The sequence below is a fragment of the Alexandromys fortis genome, unplaced genomic scaffold, assembly GCF_014885135.2.
Source record: "Alexandromys fortis isolate MF-2015 unplaced genomic scaffold, M_Fortis_MF-2015_v1.1 scaffold_1, whole genome shotgun sequence".
Classification (NCBI taxonomy): Eukaryota; Metazoa; Chordata; class Mammalia; order Rodentia; family Cricetidae; genus Alexandromys; species Alexandromys fortis.
In genome coordinates this window covers 31,704,874-31,725,541 of record NW_026067927.1, presented here as the reverse complement: position 1 = coordinate 31,725,541, position 20,668 = coordinate 31,704,874, and the positions used below count along the sequence as shown (strand labels likewise).

Genomic DNA, 20,668 nt, shown 5'->3' with positions numbered 1-20,668 from the left:
GAACCCAGTGAAGGAGGAGGTATGAGCAATGCTGACTGCATCATACCCTAGGGAATTAAACTGAAGCCAGGCGTGGTGGCCATACTTGCAACCCTAGTATTCAGAGGCTGCAGAAGCAAGAATGTGAGTTCAAGGTCAAGACTAGCCTGGGCCACACAGTAAGTCCAACACACACACACACACACACACACACACACACACACACACACAAAGTAAATACATAAGGAAGAAAGAAAGGAAAAAGAAAAGAATGGAGGGAAAGAGAGAGGGAAAGAAACTTCCGTGAAAGTGAAACATGGAAGGCCCAGTTACTGTCACTGCTACCCACTCCAGCTTCAAAAACAGACTAGGGACACTCTCCAACCATTAGCAGAAACACACAGGAAGAGGATGCCTATATCCCACCCCGATCAGAACTAGTTCTGTAGTCGATTTCAGGCACAGGATTACAACATACTGTGGCAGACACTGCAGCCTGTGCTCCTACACCAGCAGGCGGGAGAAGTCAGAGTCAGCCCCAACCCAAGCCCAGCAGCCAATGCTCACTCACTCCCGGAACCTCCGGCTGTGGATCTTGGGGAAGGTGGCACTGCCAGGGGCGGGCTGGCAGACCTCTGGGTCCCTCTGAAACTCCGTGGCAGTTGGCTCTTCTGACTCACCCTCAATCACAGGTGTAGAAGATACTGATTCTTCTGTTTTCTCTGAACCTTCAGAGAAGGAAAAAGAAAAAAAGAGCAATCACTGTGCACCACTTCAGGGCCTTGCACACAGAGAGCAGCCTGCAGGGCAGAAGGCTCTTGGTGTCAGTAACACAGCAACAATCCGTCATCCTGCAGAGCCAGCCAGGAAGAACAACCCAGCCTTGGAGGAGGCAGGAAGATGTGTGGACTGCCAGAGCAGCTTTCTGTTCTTTCCTATGCCCCTTCTGAAGTCTGTCCACTCACTCATTTTCACTGTGTTAAAATACAGAAAAGTTACTATTAAGTGTACAGTTCAGTGGTAAAATCTACTTTTTATGTTTGGAAACTAAAGAATAACATATTAGGAAATTTTATAAAGCAGGGGTAGCTGCCAAGCACTCAGGAGGCAGAGGCAGGCAGTCTCTGTGTGTTCAGGGCCTACTGGTCTACACACCAAATTCCAGGCTAGCTAGGGCTACACAGTGAGACCATGCTTCAAACAAAAAGACCCCAGGGTTAGCAGCATGCAAGAGGCCGAGGCAGGAGGACTGCTACGGCTAGGCTCAAGAAAGGCCTAAGCTATAGTCAGTTTGAGGCTAGTGTGGGACACATGCCAGGAAAGGAGGTGGAGTCAGCATGGCACACACCACAGCTGCACTGTGCCAGGTCATAGCCCTGTGGCTGGCACCATGCTGGGGCAGTATCCCTGCAGGAGGCCTCTAACTAGATGACTTGGAGAAGGTCCCTGTAGTTTTCTCATGCCGTGAAAAGTCCTTTAGCCACACATGTTTGCACTATGTACACTCCCTGAACGTACAACTCCGTAGAAAGTCTCTGGAAAATCATACACATGAATTTTTTATGACACCAGGTTTCAAATACTTGGTAAATATAAATAACCTTGGAGCTCCCAGCATCACACAAGACCAAATCTCAGGAAGAGGCTCCTCTGCCTGTAGAACTAGGTTGTGGAAACCACATCCTCCTGGTTCCATGGTAACATGCATTTTACCATAAGGCCCACGTAAGGCTGGCAGCGTCACAATTTCTGCCACAAATCACCATTCTTATGGGAGGCTCCCACCTGAAGGACTATTCGGATGCACACACAGAAACTGATACCTGCAGGGTGAAGCTGCTTGGCAGCTTGGTCACTGGCGCCATTCTCTACCTTCTGTGCATCATCACTGGCCACAGCCAGGCTCACCGCACTTTCCTGGAGTCTCTGCTGCAGTCTCTCTTGCCGTTCTTTTAGAATTATCTTAAAATTTAAAAACAAATTTAAAAAAATGATTAAAACACCTAAATACCTATACCTAAAAGATAAGCTCTTCTGCCCAAGAAAGGCCCAAGTTCAGCTTGCTGAATACATCTGGTCATGGCTTTGGAGTGATGACGACTCCTTCATACCACATCTGGCATGGGCAATGCACAGTTCTCTCTGGAGACACAAGGCTCTGATGCCAGTTGTGTGGCACAAGAGCCATCCACCAGACTTTTTTCTTTTCAAGACAGGGTTTCTCTGGGTAGCCCTGGCTTGTCCTGGAACTTGCAGTGATTCACCAGCCTCTGTTTCCCACGTGTGGGGATTAAAGGCTTGCAGCAGCACCACTGCCCAGCCACCACGGACATTTAAATGGACCCAGAGCACACAGCACAGGGCCAGCTGGTGGACAAAAGGCCTGCAGAGAAGTCTCCACAGTCTGGAGAGCACCAGGGGAGAAGCAGAGAGTGAGGATGGAAATGTGACACCCACACCCACCCCGTCTAGGTTTCTGTACTGCCACAAAGGAGTAATAAGAGATTTTCTTTGCCCGCACTCTCCGTCTTGTTACAGGGAGAGGGTGAAGGGTCGTTTGCTAGAGAAAACTGACACAGTTTGGTCTAACATTAGTCTATAATGTAAGCCTTAAGAGCCAAAGATGTGGGCTCTGCTTATGGCTCAGTGGTGGAATGCTTGCCTATGTAAGCAGTGCTCTGGGTTCAATTCCCAGAACAACTGAAAAGCAGAAGGGCCGAGTCCTTCATACAGTGCAGAGTCCATCCGTCTTCCAGTGCTTTGCTTCCATGGAAACAGTCCACATACCTTCTTCAGCGAGGTGGGCTTCTTGGCCTTAGGGATCTCCCTCTGCTTCCCCTTCTTTATCAGGGGGGCACTGGAATCCAAGGGGTTGTGTGGGGTCTTCACCTGACTGGAGCGGCGGCCCCTCTCACCTGAGGAGGCGTCCTTGGAGAGGACCGGCACGGCTCCAACTGCAATAGAGTGGGGATGCCAGATGGTCCTGCTGGAGCCCCGCCCACACACCCTCTGATACACAGCCTTTCTGGCCTCTGTCAAACCACCTTTTACTCCTTCTCACCGGCATGGGTTCTAAACAGTATTTACTCTTTACCTGGGATCACGTCGGGAAGGTCTGTCTAAAACTACAAGGATCACACTACTGACTTGGGCTATTTGAGGTAGCTTGCGTTTACTACCGGTAGATCCTGGGAAACTGCTCATCACCACACTCCCAGGTGGCACTGCCTCCTGTACAAGGTGCTTACTGGCATCTTAGTGACACCATTTGTCTAGCTATATTACATGGCTCTTATAAAATTCTAGTCATGCCTCTAGTTGGTTCTTGAGATTCTTGGACATAAACACACTCCAAGCTCTACCACAGGCAGTTGATCTCTGCAATCAATACTTCTGATAACTACTCAACCCTGGAGTTGAACTCTCCTTGTCTACCCCACTTTTGGGTGCAGCACTGTTCAACACTCTACTCCCCCCATGAAAGCCTCCTAACTTGGCTGATCTCACGTTGAATGTGCCTCTCCCCACCACACCCTTTTCCTGTCTCTCACTGCTCCTGCCAGTCCCTTTGACCCCCCTAGATGAATTTATGATTTCTAAAATACCAAAGAAAAAGGGATGGTAACCAATAAACTGCCATGTGCCTACCGCCTTGTTCCAAGAAGTCACGGAATTTGTCCCAGCATGTCCTGGGCACTCCTTTCTGGAGCACCATCTTAAAATAACCGGCATTGCATCCATCCGACCTCACTCACACCAATTCCTGAGTCACCCACAACTTGTCCAGACAGCCGGCACTATCTTTCTAGGTTGCTTCTCATTCTGCAGCACAGCAGCTTGCATCGACAGAGCCGTATTCTCACGTGGTCTTTGGGGCAGATATGTGGCTAAGTGGCCCCTATTTATGCCTACTTGCTCGCCTGGCAACCAATGGTACAGCTGAATCCAGCCCCTTATCTGGCCTCCTAAGTTGTACAGTTGAAGAAGTTTAACTTACATAAACTTCATAGCAACAAAACCAAAGGGGCTGGAGATGGCTCAGCATTTGAGTGCTTGCTCTGTAATCACGAGGACTGCAGTTTGGATCCTAGCACCCATGTACCAGGTCAGGCATCCTGTGCACACCTGTAATCCCAGCTCCAAGGGGATCAGAGAGGAAGAGAGCTGGGGCTCGACAGCTTCCAGCCTAGCTGAGAAGGAAAGGCTCTGGGAGAAACCCTGCCTCAGAAGGAATGGACAGAGAGACAGGTAATACCCACTGTCCTCTAGCCTCGCTGCACATGTGTGTACACCTGCACATCCAAGGCCTGTCAGGAAGGCCCCAATGAAATACTTTCATAAGAGTTGCCCTAGACAAAGTGTCTCTTCAGAGCATAGAAGAGTAACTAAGACAGTAGCCTCCTTACCCCCACGGGGTGGGGTGGGGTCCCCCATGCATACAGAATGCAGTGAAGGCCCTGGGAACATAGTCTCGTCATATAAAGGGGAAACTGGGCCAGGAAATGGCTCAGCCAGTAGGAGCACCTGCTCTGCAAGCCTGACAAAATGAGTTCTATCCCTGGAACCCATGATAGATTAAGAGGGACGCATCTTTAACTTTAAATTGAAGGTTCTCGATTCTTCTTTTTATTTATTTATTTTTTGAGACAGGGTTTCTTTGTGTAACAGCCCTGGCTGTCCTGGAACTTGTGCTATAGACCAGGCTGGCCTCGAACTCACAGAGATCCGCCTGCCTCTGCCTCCCCAGTGCTAGGATTAAGGGCGTGCGCCACCACCGCCCAGCTGGGTTCTTGATTCTTAAAGATCATATTTAACTGTAAGTAGGATTTTTTGAGACGCTCTCACCGTGCAGCCCTGGCTAACCTAGCACTCCCTACGTAGAGCACACTAGCCCATTAGAGCTTGTTTCCATCTGTGGGTGGGTAAACTATTCTGTGCCACATTATCTCAGCATCTTTCTGAAGAGATGTCCCAGTGGACTCGGCACACTTGGTAACCAACTGGCATAGACGTTCAGGTTCGTTAGGATTCTACTCTCCTTCACCGTCCATGTCCATGGCTATCCCAGCACCCTCTGCGGTGGTGATAAGAACTTCCACGAGGAAGGAAATACTGAACAGCCTCGGGAAGCAGCTTTGAGCCCTTGCTGAGGTGCAAAGGTGCCTACCTGAGAACACCACGGGTCTGGAGGACGGCTTGGCATGCGGGGCATGCTGCTGCTTCTCCAGCGCTGCCAGCATGCCCCCCAGGTCCAGCTGCACTGGAGTCTGGCTCTTCTTTCCACCAGTTTTGAAATCATTCTACAAAGTACAAATTTACAAGTTTACTCCCAATACTGGATTTTGCACACCATGATTTACACTTTGCAAAAATAAAAAGATAAAACAAAGAGATTAAAAGATTGTAAAATTCACATTACCTGGTATCATTAATAGCATATACTGAAAGCTTATGTGAATCTTTGGCTACGGGAGTCTGTGAAGATGGGAATGGAGGCATATCCCTGTAACCCCAGCCCTCGAGAGGCTGAGGCAGAAGGACTGCTGTAAGTTCAAGGCCAGCCTGAGTTCTCGTGTGACACCTTGTCTCAAAAAGACTCAAATAAAAACTCTAAAAGTTTTTGTCTGAGGCTACCTGGTTGGAACTATGACTTCCCCAGCTCAGTACTGACTGGATAGGGTAAAAGAAGGAATGACCCCCTTTGGCTCAGTATGGACTGGGCTGGATAGAAGAGTGTTCCCTCTTCAGTTTCTAGGCAGTGTGTCCCCCCGTCTAACAGCAACTGTAGTCACCAAATCTTATTACAAAAAGGGCAGTCTGCTTCAGCTTCACAGTGGTCCCGTTGTTTTCCCTGGAGATCCATCAGAAGGCAGGCCTCTGTGAGGACATTCAGCGAGCAGGTTTTCCTAACAGTTCCCGTAGCAGGACAGTTACATCGGAAGGAAGCGACAGCATCTGCAATCTAACACTCACCTGCGCCTGCTGTTTACTCTGAAGTTTCGGGGACTCTACTCTGTGTCTTCTCTCAGACGCAGCTGACAGGTTGGGGAATTCCTCGGCATCCTGGGGAAAGCACACCATCAGCTTCCTACATGGGGGTGAGCAGCTGCACACAAGCTCTCCCTGACTCCCAACAGTTCCCAAAGGTGATTACACACATCTCCACATCGCTACCATGGAAGTTTCAACTTTATCTTACTCTGAGAACACAGCTCTAACACTCTTGCCCAGGTCCAGAGGGATTGCTGCCCAGGACCTAGGTACTGCAGGAGTCCCCAGAACTGACCATACTGCCTTAACATGAAGTCTATCAAAACACCTGTTCTTTAAAAGACTCATGTTTTTAAGCAGAGAAACTCAGAAATCCAAAATCAGCAGATTTAAATATTTTGAGGCTTATGCCAAACAAGGCAATAAGCTTTCTAAGAACAATTAAAAATCATATTTTGTTGCAATTCTGTCAGCATTTTGGTTGCTCTGGGATAAAGTCATGTGGGAATTAAAAGGAAGAAGCATGCCCAGTTGACTGGCCTAAACACAACTCTCTGCCCTACACCTAACTACTATTCTGGAATGTTCCAAGACTTCTGTGAATGACCTTTCCAGTTCAGTGGGAATGTCCTGGGTAGCAGCCCTGGGAGATCCTGTGCCTACACAAACAGTAAGGACCCAAGTCTGGTGGCGGAATGTTAAAAAGACAAACAGGCCAGAGTGAAATGCAGTGAGAACTGAGCTGGCTCTTTAGTGTGTACGAACATGAATACAGGGATCCTGGGACAACAATTAATATTCCTGTAAGCAATTCCATGGGATTCTCCTGACCGGGGTCTATGAGGAACGTATGGCGTTCTACACTTCCCTTCAATAGTGAGGCACTTCACAAGACAGATACATGACAGAAAAGGAAGCCTATAAAAGCTGGCTCTGCAAGGGAAGTCACCCAGCGACGAGAATGGAGGGGAACATGAGCAGCACAGGACAGCAGCTACTAAGCTCCAGCCAGGTCTCTCAGCCATGTGAGGAGACAGCCTGGAATAGGCAGAAAAGGTGGCAGACAGCGAACACTACTCTTTTCTCTTTCTGTTGACAGCTTCTCAAGTAGCCCTGGCTATCCTCTCTCCTTGAACTCTGTGTGTAGCTGAGGATGACTTTCAACCCTGATCCTCCTGTCTCTGCCTTCCAATTGCTGGAATCGTGGGCATACACTACCATCCTGGAAGACTGTTAAATTCTTTCGAAGCAGGAAAAGAATTGCTAACAGAGGCAGCAGAGATCTTCGATTCAGAAGCCAGTGTGAGCCCGTGTCTGAGAAAACCGCACCTGCACCACACCAAGCTTGGGGCAAACACATACTTCAATCCTTGGGGGCTCCTGAACTGCCAGGACTTCATAGTTTGATTTAGACTTGTCTTTCTTTTTCTTATTCTTTCTTGAGGTTTCATTTTGTTCGAGTTCCCTTCCTTGTGATGCTTTGGCCTAGAAAAAAATACAAAGAAAAAACTGTGGAATATAAGGGTATTATTTAATAGAATCTTTGACCTGTTCCAGAACAAAATTAAAACAAAGTGTACCACTTTTCTGGAGACTTGCAGCCCTGGACATGAAGTCAGGCTGTTAGAGAGCTGCTCACATTTAGGTGTGTCATTCCCGCCAGCAAGGCAGGTTTCTGTCCTCTGCATGGGTGTCAGATTCCTACAAGTCTCTGAACACAGCAAAGCCTGGCCCCATGCCTGTTAGGCTGACCCCCACTTCCACAGGACCAAGAACCTGCTGCTCCCGCCTGAGGCTGCTGTGTCCTGGCTTTGGGGGGGTCTTATACTTCCTGCCCATGCTTGGATTGGTCATTGTGTCTGACCCAGCTCATTTCTTTCTCTGTCTGGTGACTTGCTGGGTTTTCTCTTGAGAGCACTAACCCTTCTGCTGAGTTCTGTATCTGCAAACTTTCAGCCTTTTCCATGAGACTGAACTCATCAGCACAGCGATGTTTTTAGAACTCCTCTAGCCCAGGAGCATTCACCCATCAGGAGAAAAGGCTCAGCAGAAAGAATGAGCACTCTTACCAACCCAGCCTGTTATGTTTAAAAGACCACTTTTAAGGGATTGTAAAAATGCCAATTATGTTTTGTTTTTAAATTAGATACAAGTTTGGGATGTAGCTTCATGGGAGTACATATGCTAAGCGCTGGGATTGATTTCCAGTTCCCAAAGAAAGGAGGATACAAATATAAAATGAAACTCAGGAAAACAGAATCCCCTCTTAACATGTTTATGTTTTGATGCCTGCAGCGGGATCTACAATAACCTACTAGTGTGGGCTTCCCTGGGGGGCAGAAATTAAGAACCACAGACCAGAGCCTGGACACAGGGTTCAATCCCAGAACCAAACTGAAAAGTCACATGTACTTTTAAAAAATTCAAAGAGGTATGGAAGAGAACAATGTTCAGATGACTAAACTCTTGTAGGAACCATTGGCATTTACATAGAAGAACTCATAACAAAGAAGGTTCCAGAGGAAAAAAGTTTATCATCCAAATCACTATTGTTCCACTCCTTAAAATACAAAGTCCCTCCGTGTTCCCCAACCCCTAGACAGGGCCTGGCTCCACACTCTGTGGCCCACGCTGACCTGTAACTAGGTATATACCCCATTGACTTCAAACCTGTGACAATCCTCCTGCCTCTGCCTCCCAAGTGTTGAGATTGTAAGTGTCAGCTGTCAATTTTTGTCAAACGAGATCTTAACTCTCTCTTATTTTTAAAGATTCATTTATTTTCTGTTTATGAGAGCTCTACTTGCACATATACCTGCAAGACAGAAGAGGGCATTAGATCCAACTATAGATGGCTGTGAGCCACCATGCTGCTGGGAATTAACTCAGGATCTTTGGAAGAGTAGCTCGTGCTCTTAACAGCAGAATTTTCTGTTTGGTTTCTTTTTAATTTTAGATTTTTGAGGCAGGGTCTCACTATGTAACTCTTGGCTATCCTGGAACTTACTTTGTAGACCAGGCTGGCCTCAAACTCACAGAGATCCGACTACCTTTGTCCTAAGTGTTGGGATTAAAGGCTTGCACAATGAAGCAAAAATCAATTATTTAAAAAATTTCTGAAACAGATTCATTCCTCTCTATTTCCTCACTGAGTGCACCATGACCGGTTACCTAATCATTCCCGCCACCATGCCCTTCCTGCCATGATACCCTCAAACTCTGAGCCAAGCAGACTCTTCTTCCAAAACAAAAACCTCAATAAAAACCTGTTAACCGATAAGGCCCAGATCCCTCACTATGTATTAGAAAACTGGCTTGGATGGCAATCTGGAAGCTACAACCAATAACCAGACAGAAGGCTGCTGTGCACCTGTACTCGGTCACTGGAGAAGGAAAAAAAAAGGAGGGGGGGAGCAAAGGGCTCACACTTGCAAACCCAGCTCTTGGAGACCCAGATCTATGCCAGCCTGGGCTACCATGTGGGACCCCACTTCAAAACAAAAGACTCTTTAAAAAGAAATGCATTAGTTTAAGTGGGGGGAGGGGGAACATATTCTATCTACTCTGAAATCTTGTAATAGGTAAAGTGAAATGCAAAATGAAAAATTCTTTAAATGCAAATGAAAAAAGCTAAAGGAAAAAGCTGCATCAACACACACACACACACACACACACACACACACACACACACGAGCATGAACTTCTGGCAGCGTCATTTCTTTACAGAATCCGAGAGCTGTAAACATGGCTGTGGTAGAGTGCTAGCGTGTTTAAGGTACACACAGTCTCTCCCTCTCTCTCAACAAATAAAAATATAAACACTCCACATGGTTGCAGTCGTTTTTTATTAAATTCTATTAATTTTACATACCAACCACAGTTTCTTTTCCCTCCTCCTTCCTCCTGACCCCTCTCCCCAGCTCCTTCCTACCCTCCCCTCATCCAGTCCTCAGAAAGAGTAAGGCCTCCCATGAGAGTCAACACAGCATGGCTTATCAAGGTGAGACAGGACCAAGCTCATCCCCCTGCATCAAGGCTGAGCAAGGCATCCCCCCACTTCCCTAGGGAATAGGTTCCAAAAAGTCAACTCATGCACCAGGGACAGATTCTGGTCCCACAGCTAAGTGCCCCACAAACAGATCAAGTTATACAACTGTCACTCAAATGCAGAGGGCCTAGGTCGGTCTCATGTGGTTGCAGTGTTTTAAGACGCCTCCTCTCACATATAAAAGCTCTCTTATTTCCTGACAAATATCCCATTCTCTTGTCAAGGCTCAAGTACAAGAAGCTCATGCTGGCCAGTATGGGATGGACTGCAGCACTCTCAGTGAGGAATTGGGAAGGAAGGTACCTAGCTGGGGCCACAGCAGACCCACAGACTCTGCGCGTGAGACATGCCTCATTGTCCCTTTTTCCTACTGTGTACTACATAAACTACATAAACTCTACCACCCAACCATGCTTCAGTGCACAGGTCAGTGGCACTACATCCATGTACACATTACTGTAAGCAGGCAACTCCAGAGCTTTCTCCAAGTCTGTCACCAATAAGCACTAACTGCCCACTCTTTTCCCAGCCCATGACTCTTAACCATCTTAACTGGTTTTTTTGGAGACAAGGATTTGCTATATAGCCTAGATTGCCCTTGAATTTACAATTCTCCGGCCTCAGCCTTCCAAGTGCCACCACCACAGCCCCACCCTGTCTCTAGTGATGCGTACCTCTGCGGTAGGATGAACACACTTCTCCCTGCTGTAGGAAGGATCTGATAAAGCCTCAGATGTCACACTGACATGCTTAGCATCCGCTGATGAAGCAGTCTTCTTCAGGCTTATTACGGAAGCAATGTTTCCAGTTGCTGCTGCTGATCCTGAAGACACTGTCTGCCGAACAATATAACCCATTGGTGTCCAAGATAACTCTGCTTAAAGATAACCGCAATTACTAAACATTTCAACGGTAAACAGGAGTTTCTTGATTATTCAAAAATGCAATGTGTGATAATCAATTAGCCACAACATAACAACAAGGATAGAGTCTAGAATACCATCCTGCGAGACTGCAGTATTTACCAACTAGCTGTCCAGAATACCCTAGAACCATAGCACTTGCTGACTGTCCAGAATACTACCTTAGAACTACAGTATCCACCGACTGTCCAGAACACCCTAGGGCTACAGTATCCACTGACTGTCCAGAACACCCTAGGGCTACAGTACCCACCGACTGTCCAGAACACCCTAGGGCTACAGTACCCACCGACTGTCCAGAACACTATCTGAGAACTACGGTATCCACTCTACTGGTTTTTCTTCTAGAAGAGTGCATGCATGCTTAGTCTCTTCCCCTTCAACTTATAAATTAATTATTTGCCTAGATTTATTAACTTGGAGACCACAGATTGGTAGGCAAATAAGTTTTGGTCAAATAACAATCACAAAATACTCGTGTGGCAAACACAGAATTAGAGTGCAGATCCACTTTGGGCCTCCTAATCTTGCTCTGTGCCTGTAACAGCAAGTCAAGGATCTGTAGACCTGTGCTGTCACAGGGACTGGCAACTAACTGCACTACAAATGTGAGCACACCAAAGCTCCCCCTCAGCTGCCCATGAAGCTCTACATAGACACCAAACAAAAGACATCCCTCACCAAGGGATGACAAATGCCTGTCAGTCACATGACCCACACTACAGAGCAACTGAGACAGCCTTGGCAGTGAAGAACTGTCCTGGGATGTACCATACTGAACCCAAGAACACAAGAGCCCATATACCGAGGAATGGTTTGGACTTTTTTTCTAAGACAAATTTCTTTCTTTCTTTTTTTTTAAACATTATTTATTATGTATACAGTATTCTGTTTTCATGCCAGAAGAGGGAACCTAATCAAATTACAGATGGTTGTGAGCTACCATATGGTTGCTGGGAACTGAATTCAGGACCTCTTGGAAGAGCAGCCAGTGCTCGAAACCTCTGAGCCATCTCTCCAGCCCCTAGGGCAAGTCTCTATAACCATCTCAGAAGTATGATTTCCTCAATGCTTTCTAAATACCTGCCTTCCTGGACAGGCTGCTGAAAGCCCACCAAGTTACCATCAACTTCCTGGCAGGAGAAATGCCCAGTAGCCTCCCTCATTCCTCGCTCTAAGGAGTGTACTCTGTGGTGCGCCAAAGGCAGAAGAGCCAAACACCAAACCGGACCACAGAGCTACATGATAAGAAAGTACAAAACAAGGCTACTCTAGCCACAGTCTTTTAATCATAGGAAAGGTTATTTTTTTAAAAAACAAACTGTCTATTACTTTTAAGTGGAGAGTCTGTTGTTTCATGAAACAGAGTCTTACTGTGAAGACTAAGTTATTCCAGAACTATTGAAGACCAGGGTTGCCTTTGAATTTGTGGAATCGTGTCTTGCTGTAGTCTCCCAAAAGCTGGGGTTACAGGCCTGGCCATAAAGTAGTATTTGTTTTAAAATCTGATTTAACTTTGAATAATGCCAATATTAACAGTTATCGCTTAAATATATTGATGCCCTGGGACTCTGACATTTTAAAGGTATACTATATCCTACAGTACTGAAAGTCCTCATTCTTGGGTTCATAAAATTCCCATTTACCAAGACTTCTGTTCATTTAGAGCATAGCCTCTCATTTTACACTGATTGTCATAAATATGGGCACCAATATTCTCAACTAACACTGATGCTAGTTTTCAAAAACTCCTTAGCTGTCTTAGAGCTTCAAAACTAACATTTAATGACACTGGCATTCAATGTGCTTATAAAACAGCCACTGTGTGGTCCCTCTTACCTCGTGTACACGGGGAACTGGCGGCAGCACTGGCGGCTCCAGCTCCGTCTGTGGGACTGGTCTTCACCACCTCACCCTACAAAAAGCCCAGCAGTATCAGGAGAGTCATTCACAACAGTACAGATAGCACACCTTGTAGAATGGCCAGGTTACACAGCAGTGACACTCTGGGGTGGGGGTGCAGGCTGCTCACTCACTGCTGGGGAGGCTCCCCATGAGGCCACTGGGGAAAGAAGGCAATGGCCCACATCTGAGCTGACAACGCAGACCAGTGTATATTATCAAGGGAAAGCAGCTACAGAATGTGTGATCCCAACTCCTCAATGTTCCAGAAAAGACAGATGATCAGAGGCTGCAGGGCTTGGGAGAGACTAACAGGTGGAATATCATCTTCAGGGCAGAGAATACTCTGCCTGATACAATGATGGACATCCAGGTCTGTCCACCTGCAGTGACCCAGATGTCAGCTGGGAGGGCCAGGTTAGTGGCATGCCCATGAAGCTGCATAACTGTAACACACAAGGGTGGGCTGACATGGAAGGTGGGGATGAATGGGGCAGGCAGCATATGAGAAAGTCTATCCCTACCTCTCTATTTGCTGTGATCCTAAACCTGCTCTAAATAGTCTCATTAAAAATACACAGCCTGATCTACTTCCAGTATAGCCAGAGAAACCCTATCTTGATTAACAAACAAAAAATTCCAAATATCTAAGTAAATAACAGGGAAAGTTAACTACTTTTTTTAAGCAAACTTTCCCAAGTCTACAGCTTAGGTAATACCTTCAACTTCTCTGCCTACAATGTAAACATTGTATATTGTTTTCATATAGGTCCCAATAACTACATCATAGTACTTTAAATAACATGCAACTTTTATATACCATCAAGAATGAGTAAGAGTTGCACGTGGTGGTGTATGTCCACATGCACTTACAAACACAAACAAATGTAAAAACCAAATAAACAAATTATGCATCCACATACCCCATAAACAGCTTTTCAGGACAGTATCCCAATATTTTTCTAATTCTTAAAATTCAACGGAACAGCTGGGTGTGGTGGCAAAGGGCTTTAATCCCAGCACTTGGGAGGCAGAGACAGGTGGATCGTTCCAGGACAGTCAGAGCTAGATAATAGACTTTCTCTCAAAAAACAAACAACAATACCTGCTCCCCCAAAACTCAGTGGTCCTAAAATGAATGTTCACATATCAAATAGAAAAAAGTCCATCAAATCAAAATAAAACATCCACAAAGCCAAAAAAGCCTGTGCCCTCTCAGGAAGCAGGCTGCCTCCTTTACTGATGTTAGGGCATGTGATGATGTTTGGTGCAGGATGCAAGGACATCACAACGCACCCCAGAGTAACTGCAACCCCTGCATAAGCAGATAGATTCACTGTAAATCTATTTTTTACATGGAAATGAGCTGCCATGTGGGTGTTGACCTCAGGTCCTCTGAAAGAGCAGCCAGTGCTGATAATCACTGAGCCATTGCTCTAACCCTTAAAGTTTAGATGATTTTTAGGATCATATACTTTACAAATTTATCCATTTGCCGTTTTATTATTTCAGTATGGTCAGTAACCTAAAATTACAATTATTAAAACATAGCCTAGGTTCGGGACATCGCTCAGCAAGTGAGCATTTGCCTTGTCGGCACCTGCGCTTATCCTCAGCAACACACACAAAACAAAAACATCTGTGCTTTTCATAAATACCACTGGCAGCTCACAAAGACCAATGGAAACTATAAACAATTTACTTAATCAAGATGGTTTAAGTGAATTATAACTAGTAACAGGATAAATCCAAAAGAAACAGTTGTTGTCAAATACTTAATAAAATGTGAAAAAAAAACTCCAAAAGATTTTATTTATTTAATTAAGTTTATTCATCATGTATCTTTGGTTTTTCAAGATGGGAATAGATGCATGGTTTTATCTTTCTTCTTTGTTTCCATACTGTCTAGTACCCCTTGGGTAGGAATCTGCCACAAGTTAACTTATGGATGAAATCTTGAATGTCATCCCAGAGGCTCATGTGCTGGAGCACTGTCCCCTGAGCTGGCGGTCCTGTTTTAGGAGACTGTGGAACCTTCAGGACACAGAAACTGAAGGCTGGAAGTAGGGTCACCTTTTCTGAAGGTTAAAACCTGCTCTGGTTCAGATGCGCAGGTTCCTGTCCATATAATGAGAACAAGTCACCTCCTCACATGCCCATCTCATTATGATGCATTGTACCCTGTGAAGCCATGAACCAAACTCATCTTCCGTCGCTTTCTATGTTGGGTATCTTGGTCATAGCAAGTAAAAGTAACTAACAAAATAATCCACCACTTTTCAGTCCCTAGAATTATGAGTCAGTCTTTGGAAAGCAAAATGGTTTAATTTGGTGGACTAAAACTTTGAGAGCATTGCAGTAACCACTGAACTTACTGTTATTAATGAGACTGAGTTAGAGGTAAAAAGCCTAGCCACTTCAGAAGCTGTCTCAGCTAAGTTTTAAACTTAAGTATTTCAGTTTTTAATTTCCATATTTTTACTTCTTTGTGTGTCGGGAGGTGGTTTTCAAGGGCCACGGGGCATGCTTGGAGGTCAGTGGATAATATCTGAGTCACCACACTTGACCAACTCTTCAAAGGCTGTGAGGCTGTGGTGCTAGGAGGGGTGCTTTAAATGGACTCGACCAGAACCTCCCCCTTCTGAGGTGCCACGCTTTGCTCTGTCTACCAGGTTTCAAGGGCGCACATCAGGTGATCCTTTTGGAGATCAGCTCCAGACGTTACAATCTTGTTATCAGGCTGGCCAAGTGCAAATCCAAGGCCTCTCCCTAGTACCTTTCCCTAGCAATCTGGTGTGATTTAACAAACAAAGTGTTTCAAATGACAGAACACAAGGGCGTTTGCAGAAGACAGAGAAGACAGACAGACAAGCCCTTCCACTCACCTCTACCATCTCTGCAGCTGGCTTGCCTACTTCTCCCAGGAGAGGCATGTTGCTGGCAGCTGAGCCAAGAGGCCCCCACCTGGGCTGCTTCTGTGTCTCTGGCATGGTACTGTTCTTTGGACTCTGCAGTTCAGGAAAGTCCAACCTGCTAAATTCAAATTCAGGTTTGGAGGTAGATGTAGTTTTTTCAAGGGCTCTGGACTTCCGGTCTGTTTGTTTGTGACAACCGTCTGTAATTAGAGTATGAAAAGCTGGGATAAAAGTCAGGATACAGCTTGCTCATTAGCACTCAAGCCTGAACTTCAGAGAACGAGTGGATACAGCAGGCTGACGTGAACACACAGCTCGCTCTACTGCTAACCCTCTTTACAGCAGCGCTGGGTACAGATGACAAAAGCCATCCACCGGACTGCACATTTCTGGACTAACTCTAAAGCTGGTGAGACAGTCAAGCCTGACTGCACAGCTGAGCATCTTAACTCCTCATGTTCCGGAGACGGGCAAACTTAGGGATGCCTCACCAATTTCCTGTAAGTAATCAACGCCCCCATTCCCATCTGCTGGAGTAAAGTGGATGGGGACTGCTGTATGGAGCTGTGAGCCTCTTCCCATACTTCAGTGCCAGGATGGTGAGATGGCTACAGCTTATGAAGCACAAAGTTAGTACATTGTCATAAACAGAGTTGATGAGAATAGAAAAACTTATTAAACCAAGTGCTAGAATTACACATGTAAGTTCATAGCCCTGGTTAAGTATACCCAAAAAAAAAAAAATGCTGGGGGGGGTGCAGAGATGGCTCAGAGGTTAACAGCACCAGCTGGTCTTCCAGAAATTCTGAGTTCAATTCCCAGCAACCACATGGTGGCTCCACAAACATCTGGTGTCCTTTTCTGGCCTGCAGGCAACGTACAGGCAGAGTGTACTGTGTACATAATAAACAAATAAATCTTTAAAAAAAACAAAACAAACAAAAGGAAACAAAAACAATAAAAAAGCTATAAGCCAGGTGAAGTGGTACACACCTTTAATCCATTTGGGAGGCAGAGGCCGACGAGGCCAGACTGGTCTATATAGTGAGTTGCAGGACAACAAGAACTACACAGTAAGACCCTGTCTCAAAACAAATCGAAACCAAATGAAAAACCAACCAAACAACAACAACAAATCAAAAGCTGTAAATCATTATAGAAATAATTGTGGGGGGCCGGGCGGTGGTGGCGCACGCCTTTAATCCCAGCACTGGGGAGGCAGAGGAAGGCGGATCTCTGTGAGTTCGAGTCCAGCCTGTCTACAAAGGGAGTTCCAGGACAGGCTCCAAAGCTACAGAGAAACCCTGTCTCTCGAAAAACCAAAAGAAAAAAAGAAAAAGAAGAAATAATTGTGGGGGCTAGAGATCTGGCTCAGCAGTTGAGAGCACTGACTGCTCTTCCAGGGGGCCTGGGTTCAATTCCCAGCACCCACACAGCAGCTCGCCACTGCCTGTGACTCTAGCTCCAGAAAAGTCTTCTGACACCTTCACACAGTACACATCAAATAAAAGTAAGTTGGGGATTTAGCTCAGTGGTAGAGTGATTTCCTAGCAAGCACAAGGCCCTGGGTTCAGTCCTTAGCTCTGAAGAAGAAGAAAAAAAAATCTTAGCTCTTCGCTAGGCTGTCTCGAAAAACCAAAGGAAACAAACAACAAATAATTCTAAGAAAGGAAAAAGGAAAATTGTTGTGTCTATGGTCAAACAATACTAGTAGATGACTTATAGGAAGAACAGATGCAGCTGGGAACACTCTAAAGACTCGGGCATAAGAGATCTTAAAAATAGCTTTTCCTAAGCATAGTGGTCCACATTATTAATCCCACCACTTAGGAGGCTGAGGTAGGAGGATCAAGAAAGTTCAAGGTCAGTGTGATCTATACAGTAAGGCCTGGTCTTGAAACTAAAAACAACAATAGGTTATCAGGCAGACTCCCTAGTTTTCAGCCAGGTGCAAACAGAAATTTTCCAGCTGGGAGATGCACGTGTAATCTCTAGTAACCAGAGTGCCCAGGTTTGGCACTATTTAGCATGGCATTTTAACTATGGTCAAGTCCTATGATCAAGTCACTTAAAGTGAGCCTTCAGAATGGAGATGCGCTGGGTGGTGGTGGCGCACGGCTTTAATCCCAGCAGAGGCAGAGGCAGGTGGATCTCTGTGAATTTGAGACCAGCCTGGTCTACAAGAGCTAGTTCCAGGACAGGCTCCAAAACCACAAAACCACAGAGAAACCCTGTCTCGAAAAACCAAAAAAAAAAAACAGAATGGAGATGCAGTTTATGAGTGAGCACGGACACACACAGTGTAAAGACTACAAGACTACGGTTGTGATTTGAACTAAGGGCATGTTCTGACCTTGGGGTCATCACCTGCACACTGTGTAGTGGTCCTAACAGGCTACAGAACCTCTGAGTATACAATGCAACACATTCCACGCTGTATTGACCCCTTCCAGCCCTACTATTGCTTGAGAAAAGCGATGTCTAGAAACCACAGTAGGCCAGGCTCCAGGGCACATTTCTTGGAGCAGTCACGATAAGCAGGGACAGTACTGTTTCAGGAAGGTGTCAGATTGGCACTAGACAAGGTCGTTAGTTTTACCTGATTTCAAACTACCCTCGGCGGCACGAGTGGACAGGTGACAGGAACCTCTAGCTGGTCTCATCTCGGATGGCACCGTGCCGTCAGCCCTTCTGCTGTTTGACTTTTGCGCGTCACATGTTCTTCTCTCGTCAGAGTATTTTTTCTGCAGAAGAGATTTTAAGAAAATAGTATGAAATAAAAAACCTACTACCACACTGAGAAAGAAACTTTAGTCCAGCAAACCAGTAAGCGCTCACATTTTAAGCATTTAAGAAAAGAAAAGATCAAACCATTGGTAAAAAAGGCTGCTTATCACAAAAAGGTAAGCAACACTTAAATGTCACTCAACACACTAATTTCTTACATTTTAAACACTCAAAGGATCAGGGTCAGGACACTACAAAGCACAGTATTTCCTCACCTTCAATACACCTTTTGCGTCCTGAGGAGGGCACATGTGCTCATTTCGGGGCTTTGCTGTCCGAAAGCCCGGGTGACACTGCGCTTGGCTGTAATCACACTGCAGGGCTGGCACTGAGCAAGCACTCTGCGCAGACTCAAGGGCATAAGTGGAACGGGCAAACGGATGCAGGGAGAGCTCAGAAGATACGTACTGCGCTGGAAATGCAGGGGTTCTAAAGGCCATGTCTTCAGGATAAACTTTTTGTCTAAAAAGTGTAAATTTCAGTTGCAGATTTCATAACACAAACCAAGGACATTAATTTTTTTGTAAGACAATAGTTTAAACCTTTTATTTTTTTAGGGTCATTTACTCTAGCACTGGAAAGTCCCCTACCAACAACGGAATGTGAGCTAGAGAGATGGCTCAGTCAGTAAAATGCCTGCAGCAGAAGCCAATGACCTGAGCTTGGGCTTCAGCGCCTGGGAAAGCAGTGTGTTTGGAACTCCAGCCCCGAGTGGGGAAGAGCAGACCCTTGGGCTCACGGGCCAGCTGACTGACGAGCTCAGTGAGGCTCTTTCTCAAAAAAATGGAAGAAGAGAACAACCAGGGATCAACATCAACTGCGGGCTTCCACATGCATGTGCACACATGTGCACATTCACTCACATGCACAACACATGTGCATGTACATACATACAATCAAACAGACCCTTTTTTTCTCCCTACAAAGGCTGTTGCAGACCTTCTGTTTAAAACTAACGAACTAGGCAGCTGGGCAATAGAGCTCAATGGCACACAGCTTTCGTAAAATGCTCAAGGCCATGGGTTTAATCGTAAGGCACGGCTTTTAGAAAATACATACTCAGTCGCCGGTGATTCCTGCACAAATGGGTAGTAAGTGGCTGCACAGCCAGGGAAGACACGCGCTTCTGAGGACTCTGACCACGCCACATTGAGCCCAGCAAACTTAGGGACAAATGGTTTGACATCAGCTGACAACTTGATGCTATCCTGAGGAAGAAAGGGTGGGTTGGGCTATAACACGCTGAGATTTGCCATATGCAGAAAAACAAAAATCCAAAGAAAGCTGCTCTATTCTTCTAACAGGTCCAACACTAAAAGGTGCACAGCAAAGACAGAGATTCCTTTAGCATCAATATCTCCTTAATGATATATTAGGAAAAGACATCTACTGGATTTTAAAAGTGAAATTCTGACCCTGAATTAAAGATGAAGCAAATCCAACATTGTTATGTAATAAGAACCATAACTTAGGACAATTCTGAGGATTTAAACTGGAGACCGTTATTTTTACCTTTCTCATCTTTATGCATGAGAGACATAAGAATCCTGGACCTACTGTAGCCAAATACACCCAGGGAATGATCAAAACTCTAGTTTATAAAACACACTGCTCAAATTTATTTCCACTGAATATTTCAACAAAAAGCACCAAATATTTGATTTGTACTTAGTAAACCACATAGAACCTTTGCGAAAAAAAAAATCATCTCACGGCCACGAGTCCCTGGAATTCAAAATTGAGCTTTGTCTTCCAGTTACTACGCAGTTATTCTGACAACTTCATCACCGTGTTTGGCCGATTTAGAGTGGGTTTCTGAGCGCGCCGGTGCGCCATCTAGCGGTCATGCAGGGTGCGGACGCGGGTCTGCGGAGCCGCGGGCCGTAGGCGGCCTCTGTGGCATCACTCTGCGGGTCGAGCCGTGGGAGGGCCAAGCCGCCCTGCTCCAGACCTCAGCCCTGGCGGCCCCGCGCGTGTACTTGTTGCCGCAGCCAGCCCCTTACCTCGCCTTCGGGCTCCCGCGGCCGCTCCGACGCCATGGGGGCCACGGAAGAGCCCGCGCCGTGAAGCGAGCGGCGGGGCCAACCAACGACTCGACGTTTCCGCCTACCGGCGCTGCAGCG

General features: G+C 46.0%; 1 protein-coding gene across 6 annotated transcripts in view; it reads right to left on the bottom strand.

Annotated features, from left to right (window-relative positions):
* Positions 1 to 20,668, bottom strand: part of Secisbp2 (SECIS binding protein 2) — a 25,187-nt gene extending 4,519 nt beyond the window's left edge. For 2 of the 6 annotated variants that reach the window (XR_007591975.1, XM_050143703.1), the window contains exons 1-13: positions 20,549 to 20,668; positions 19,605 to 19,753; positions 18,761 to 19,007; positions 18,358 to 18,502; positions 15,729 to 15,958; positions 12,781 to 12,856; positions 10,693 to 10,895; positions 7,333 to 7,455; positions 5,953 to 6,042; positions 5,147 to 5,279; positions 2,767 to 2,933; positions 1,803 to 1,941; positions 551 to 707 (exon numbers count right to left, since the gene is read on the bottom strand). Coding sequence is in view for 5 of the 6 variants with exons in the window: in XM_050143703.1 (XP_049999660.1) it covers positions 551 to 707; positions 1,803 to 1,941; positions 2,767 to 2,933; positions 5,147 to 5,279; positions 5,953 to 6,042; positions 7,333 to 7,455; positions 10,693 to 10,895; positions 12,781 to 12,856; positions 15,729 to 15,958; positions 18,358 to 18,502; positions 18,761 to 19,007; positions 19,605 to 19,753; positions 20,549 to 20,584 (1,895 nt within the window). In the remaining variant the exon portion in view is untranslated. Of the gene's footprint in view, positions 1 to 550; positions 708 to 1,802; positions 1,942 to 2,766; positions 2,934 to 5,146; positions 5,280 to 5,952; positions 6,043 to 7,332; positions 7,456 to 10,692; positions 10,896 to 12,780; positions 12,857 to 15,728; positions 15,959 to 18,357; positions 18,503 to 18,760; positions 19,008 to 19,604; positions 19,754 to 20,548 lie in introns of those variants that run through there. The other 4 variants (XM_050143704.1, XM_050143705.1, XM_050143706.1 and 1 more) reach the window with 4 other exon arrangements.